The sequence below is a fragment of the Austrofundulus limnaeus genome, unplaced genomic scaffold, assembly GCF_001266775.1.
Source record: "Austrofundulus limnaeus strain Quisiro unplaced genomic scaffold, Austrofundulus_limnaeus-1.0 Scaffold309, whole genome shotgun sequence".
NCBI lineage: Eukaryota > Metazoa > Chordata > Actinopteri > Cyprinodontiformes > Rivulidae > Austrofundulus > Austrofundulus limnaeus.
The window spans coordinates 630,556-637,441 of NW_013952711.1; the positions used below are offsets into that span (position 1 = coordinate 630,556).

The 6,886-nt window shown below is 38.0% G+C and overlaps 1 protein-coding gene across 3 annotated transcripts in view; it reads left to right on the plus strand.

Moving 5' to 3' along the window:
- Nucleotides 1-6,886, plus strand: part of LOC106527113 (spermatogenesis-associated protein 20) — a gene marked incomplete at its 5' end in the record, with an annotated part of 21,964 nt that overhangs the window by 2,079 nt on the left and 12,999 nt on the right. For all 3 annotated transcript variants that reach the window (XM_014021880.1, XM_014021881.1, XM_014021882.1), the window contains 1 exon segment: nt 2,626-2,825. In XM_014021880.1, coding sequence (XP_013877334.1) covers nt 2,626-2,825 — 200 coding nt within the window.

Sequence of the window (6,886 nt, forward strand, 5' to 3'; positions counted from 1 at the left end):
GCTCCCTCTTACCTCTCAGATCTAGTGCATCCACAGTGCTCTCAGATCATCTGGTCAGCTGCTTCTGAAGGTCCCTAACTCTCGTCTTAAACTGAAAGGTGACAGATCCTTTTCCGTAACGGGCCCAAAACTGTGGAATGATCTACCACTACATGTCAGACAGTCTCCTTCACTCGATGTCTTCAAGTCTCGCTTAAAAACACACTACTACTCCCTTGCCTTTGAGTCTGAGTGAGATGGTGCAAAACCTCACCATGTATCAAAACTCTGTTCTATGTATACTGTCAATATAAATGCTCCATATTTTTATCTGTATTTTGACTGTATTTTGACTATGTCCTGTTGTGTATGTCTACTGTACAGCAATTTGGTTGGCCTTGTGCTGTTTAAAGTGCTTTATAAATAAAAGTGGTATGGTATGGTGTGGTAATAAAAACAACTTAAAGGCATTGTGAAAACAGACATAAAACAGTAAAACACTAAGATGCGCAGCTTTGTAAAATGAAAAACATCTGTGAACTATGGTTGTCATTTTTTGTGAGTCTACGTTTACAAAGGACCCTGTTTAGAATGGATGCTGCAGTGGGAGCAAATTATATATTTTTACCCACGTTTCTTTGTTAGAGGGACCATCAGTCTCCAGCTAAATGGCCATAACTTGAGTGATGGTTGCAGGGGATGAGTTGGCTCCTGAAATTTTTTTTTCTAGAACCTGATTATACAAGTCTGTGAGGTTGCATTTGCTGATGACTGATTATTTTATCAAACTGCTTGAAAACCCAGGAGAGCTTGTACCTGTCTCTGACTCAGAGTTTCTCACACCATCAGGTCATACTAAAGGAGACAACATTTTCAACAAGTGACCAGTTGCTGGGTATGTTTGCTGGCATTAAAGCTCTTTAGCTTACATAGTAAATGCTGTCCAAGGCATTCAGATTCAATCAACTTTCTCCAAATGTATAACTGATAAGACTTGTTGCAAAAAAGCTCCAATTGTGTCTCATTCGTCTTTTAGACAGATAAGACAAAACTGGAGACATTTTCCTAGGAGCTATGAAGCTTGTATTTTAAAAAATTCTTGTTTCATTTTTTTAAGATTTGATGTTTTTGAAAAAGAAATCGTTTGAACTAGAATTTGATTCAGTAATTAGTAATATTTAGTATTTTCTTTTATTACTTTTGTCAGTTTCAAGTTATTTTAGTGAATATTGTGGAGTTTTCTTTCTTTAACCAAAGTAAAAAGGGGCAGCTGTGGCTGACTGGTTAGGGGGGTCACTCCTCTAATGCGAGAGTTGACGGTTCAATTCTCTGCTATTCTGACACATGTCAAAGTTTCCCTTGGCAAGACACTGAACCCCCTTGGCCTCTGATGTGCGTCCCATCAGTGTATGAGTGTGGTTTAAAGCACTGATTAGTCTATAAATTTATTTACCTGTATTGGCTCTGTAGAGACCTGGTAGTGTGCTGAATGAATGTGTGTGTGAATGGGTAAATGAGGACACAGATTGTAGTGTAAATCACCTTGAGTATCCTGGCCGGATAGAAAGGCGGAGTACAGTCAAGCTGAAAGTTTTTTCTTTGTGTTTGTGACTGTTTGGAATGATTGTGTTGGCATGTGTGAGTGTTCAAGAGAGTTTTATGACATTCCACTGAGCTACTTGAGAGTAGAAAAACGTGACATGTGGGAAGTGACAGACTTTTTGCTGTACCTAAGTGTGTTCATGCATATGTATGATGAAACGTGCTCGCCGGGGGGGAAACCTCACCATGAGGTGAAGAAGAACAGTGTCTGGTAGAATCCAATTATTTCTGCAGTTTGGTCAACCATGGATGTAAACATGGTTTTGTGATTGTTAATTCATGCTTGTCACAAAGGCCTGAAATTGTTTACAAAGAATATGTGGCTTTGTGTGTATAATTATATTGGTGTACTGATACTATAAAGTCTGTCCGATTAAAGCAGTTAGATTTAAATGGAAATTAAGCTTGTGTTTTTCTTACATGCTTTCAAAAGCCAAAAATATCTGAACATTGCTTTGAAGCAGACTTGTGGAGAGGTCATAGAGTCATTTGAAGATTACCTCCAGGCTCTCACTGGACACCGATAAAAGATAAGGACCAATCACATAACAGTACTAAGTGATGAGGTCATCCTTCAGTGCCAGTACCTCACATCACACATTAACTCTGGGATGTTTGTGTGGCGGGGAAGACAATCAGGCATCTGACATTTAAGGAAGAAACATTCTGCCCCTTTATCACAAATTGATATGATTTCATTAAGTCCTAATGAAGTATCTGTGACATGTTTTTGATTTAAAAAAATCATCAGGATTGCAATGCTAAAATCTGCAATAAGGTCTGTTTTTAGAGATGTTAAATTTGCTGCTGACAGAAAAATCTGCCGAAGTCCACCGACTTCAAAAAACCTGACAAACTATTGATCAAAAACACTTTTGAATTTTACTAGTCTGTTTTAACAAGCACAAGGCTGTACATCAATATAATTAACTTCTGCCACATTCTAAATATGTCATCCAGAGATTTTTTCTATTAGTAACCATTAGATGATAAAACATTGTCCATAAAATGAGTTAGAACCTGTTGTGTCTTTTTCTGTCACAGATCAAGATGGAGCTGAGCCCAGTGCTAACTCTGTGTCAGCTTTCAATCTTCTACGTTTGTCCAACTACACTGGAAGACAGGAGTGGCTCCAGAAGTCTCAGCAACTGCTGACGGCTTTTTCTGACCGACTGACGAGGGTTCCCATAGCCCTGCCCGAGATGGTCCGGGCTCTCATGGCTCAACACTACACACTTAAACAGGTACAGCGACCTTTCTGCACACATGACTAATGACTGCACATCATTTTAAAGCCTTCTTTCTGTTTAGATCACAAAAATATTATATAAGTGAAATATTWATTATGTTATAATTGAAGCTACTGATGGGTTTTGTTCCCTATTTTAGCTATACTTTCCTGTTATTGTTGACAGTTGTCATAGTAGATTGCTGTGCCGTTCCAGACACATCTGTTGTTAATCTTCCTGTCGTGAGGCCTAAAAAGACAGCTCGGCTCATGGAATGGGTTTGTTTACCTGTGTGTTTGCCGGAACTCATTTCTGTGTCCGGCTACTGAAAGCAGCCGACATTTCTTCTTGCATGACAAATGCTGTGAGCATAACAAACATAGCTTTTACTGATTAACATAAACTGAACAAAACATTACACAGCAACAGAACACAGAGCTGAACAAGAATCTGTTTAAACAATGAATGTCTGCAGTTTGTTTCTGCTCAGACATTTCTGTTCAGTAACAAGACAGAAATCTTCACACACATCAGTGAATTATTATTCATAGGTAGAGTTGTAAAGTAACGAAGTACTAATACTTTGTTTCTGTACTTTTTTTTTGACATTTTGTTTATCTGTACTTTACTTAATTATTTTTAGACGACTTTTTACTTCTACTCCTTACATTTTTTAAAAAAGTAAGAAGTAGAAAGTTGTTAATCTTAATTCATTTTGGCTTGTTTTCATTCTGGCTTGTTATTTTATTTACCGTATTTTTCAGGCTATAAGCTGCACCCGCCATTTTTTTTTTAAAACCTGCGAACATTAGCATATGAGCCGCACCGGACTATAAGCCGCACCCCCAACATAAAGCAAACCTTTAGGATTTAAAGTTCGGAGGAATACGGTTCATTTAACTGACCTTATTTTGGTAGTTTTCTTTAACAGTTTCTGGTCCAACAAATCGTCTCATTCATCTTCCTCCGGCGCACTGAAACCAGCGAAGTCCTCCTCTTCAGTGTCGGCGTTAAACAAGCTCAGAAAAACTGCATCACACAGCGGTATCTGTTCAGTGTTACTTTCTGTGTCGCTATCCTCCCGGGGTAATGCTGGCTCTGAAGCTGTGGTGGCCTATTCACGTAGCAGTCCAGCCTTTCGGAACCCATTGGTGATGGTGGACTCATTTACTCTGCTCCACTGTTTGGATCCACTGGCAGACATCAGGAAATGACGCTCTTCGCACAGTTTTTGTTAATGATTTATCCCCGACAGTCATCCAAACCTCCCATTCACCCCTGAGTGCTGCTTTAAATGCACGATTCACACTGATGTCCAGGGGTTGCAAAAACTTTGTTGTACCTCCAAGAATAACAGCAGGAATTGAGTTTGTTTTCTTGATGGCTGCTTTCACCGAATCCGTGATGTGGACCCACATAAATTCAGTCATGAAGAAATTTGCTTCTCAGTAACAGAAGAGCAAAATTTATGTACTAAAAATAAAACACATTGTAATGGCATTGTAATGCTGTTTTATTATTGTCATTTGTTTAATAAATACACTGGCGTGATACAACTTAGTACACATTTGATTGCTTTTTGGGATACGTCTATTTTGGAGTTGTAGCCCCATCTGGAGAAAATTCCACCAGCCGCCACTGATGGTGTATTTATATATAATTCATTAATATTACACCTAATGTTCGTGGCAAGTTAGCTCATTCTACCAGAAAGGATTCTAAAAGTTAACAAAACAAAGCACACATAGCTACCGGATCTTATCTTGAAAAAATGGTGATGTGAGTAAACCACCCAACAAAATATCTCGAGTCTAATTGGATTGCACAGCACAACGAATATACTGTATTGTTATCACAGTGTCAGAGTGTGCAATATTCATACCGCAAAGGACTTCTTGATGCACAATAATTGTTGACTAATGTACTTGAAGAGGTTTGAAGTTGTATTTTTCATGCTAATGAAATATTTAGCCCGTAGGACAGGGTCTCATGGCAGCAAAAGCTCACACCTGACCAAAAATACTAAAAGTCACATAAAATAGGAAGTACAGATTAGAAAGAGAGGAAAGAAAAAAAGACATANTCATGGCAGCAAAAGCTCACACCTGACCAAAAATACTAAAAGTCACATAAAATAGGAAGTACAGATTAGAAAGAGAGGAAAGAAAAAAAGACATAGATCACTTCTGATATCATTGCAATATTTACAAAAATTATTGCCATCATAAGATTTTCTAATATAAAAATACCTGTTCTGTGTTCCTCTCTCTTACCTGTGAGTCTACTCCTGTCTCTCCCTCACTCTGACTTCCTGCCTCTGATGTCCCTGCATGGCATCAACACATTTACAACAGAGAMCACTACATTTTGTAAAGTACAGCACCAGCAAGTGACTTACAGAAGCTAAAAGTATCTGTTAAGGTTTTTATCATACAACTGATTTACAGATGTATGCATTACGTCTCATATGCTGTCAGCTCTGTTGAAGCTGACAACCTACAGTAAAACTTACAGTAAAAGTTTTCACTAATTTAATTCAAGACCTCCAGCTCTGTACCTCCTCTCCTCTTGTCTCCTTTATGTTTAGCAGCAGCCCCTGCATTGCTGCTGCTAAACATACAAAATGACTTCAGAGATGAGGTACACTCCTGAACCWAAAGGTGGCTCATTTTAAACTAAACGAGAAAAAAAAATTCATGTATTGATCACTACAGAGACRCATTTCACCARATAAATGTACAGAACTCTAGTGGGTTGTTGTTCTGCAGCTGACAACCTAATCRCACCCTAACCCTAACCTTTATAACTGTGGAAATAATGAAACATCAACCTGACATCAGTCCTCACCTGTTCTTTCTGCATCTATTATACTTAATATGGTTTTTAAACAGGACCTCACACGCTTTTGCTCCACCTGTTCTCCTCTCTCTTCTTCTCATGATAAAAAATATGTTTAAAAAGTATTAACAAGCATATTTCACATATTTATACATACATATTTCACTRAACTAATTTAAGACCTCTCCTTAACTTCCTCCATCTCTCCACCTTTTATTGCTTCAAATGTCTCACTACTTATTGCACATAATATCTAATATATTGTCATGCATATTGATAAACTATGATCAGKTGTTGCCCTTACTATATGTGTTATTCACCGGTGTTACACTGACAAAAACAAACAAACAAAAAAAAAACAAATAAGTCCTRCTACTCTGTTTTACTGATGGTGGCTTTGTGCTGGAATGCGCCTGTCTCCTCCTGTCTCCTGTGAGGGACACGTCCCACCCATCCATTATAGCAACACCTTCCTAAAATAATCATGTAACATAATTTTTCCAACAAAGGATTGGGTGATAATTTTAGGAAGGTGACAATAGTTTATCCATGCTGGCGATACCTGGCTGGGCTGTTGCTGAGAGAAGCTAGCTTACCAAGATACTCACAGTTAGCCGTCTTTGTGTGAGRTTGATTAMGKTTTTCCYCTTGTGACRTATTCCACCCATTTTATCRCTTCTTTCCACAAGACACATGCTTTTATTTTTCTCGCAGTCATGTTAGAAGAAATCCCAAATTTGACTTTGCCACTTTCTCGCAACTTTTGTTGTCGTCATGTTGCCGACATACGCTGAGCAGCAGCAGATTGTAAACAAATGACGTTATGGGCCATGAGGTGCCGTAAACTGCACGCAGCTAACGTTGTGCTGTTTATTGTTGTTAATATGAATAATGAAGTTGGGCGCCAGTCAGGTCTCCCTCCTGACTTATAGGATGTTTTTTGACCAGATTATGAGTTTACTGTTGGATTTAATCTATGGTTTAGAGTTAGTTTGTTTACCGAACACACCAGGACATGTAAAATATAAAGAAATTACAACTACACACCCTGTTAACTGTTAAATAAATACTAAGTGACAAAATAACGTTTAACAAAAGGAAATGAGCACAGAAACAAGAAATTTAATTTTCAAATATATTATTCACAACAAATCAAAATAAACACAGTACAAAAAAAATACAAATACAAAACTCCCTTCCCTCCCAGTGTCCATGAGTGGTATTAAAAAACCCCACTT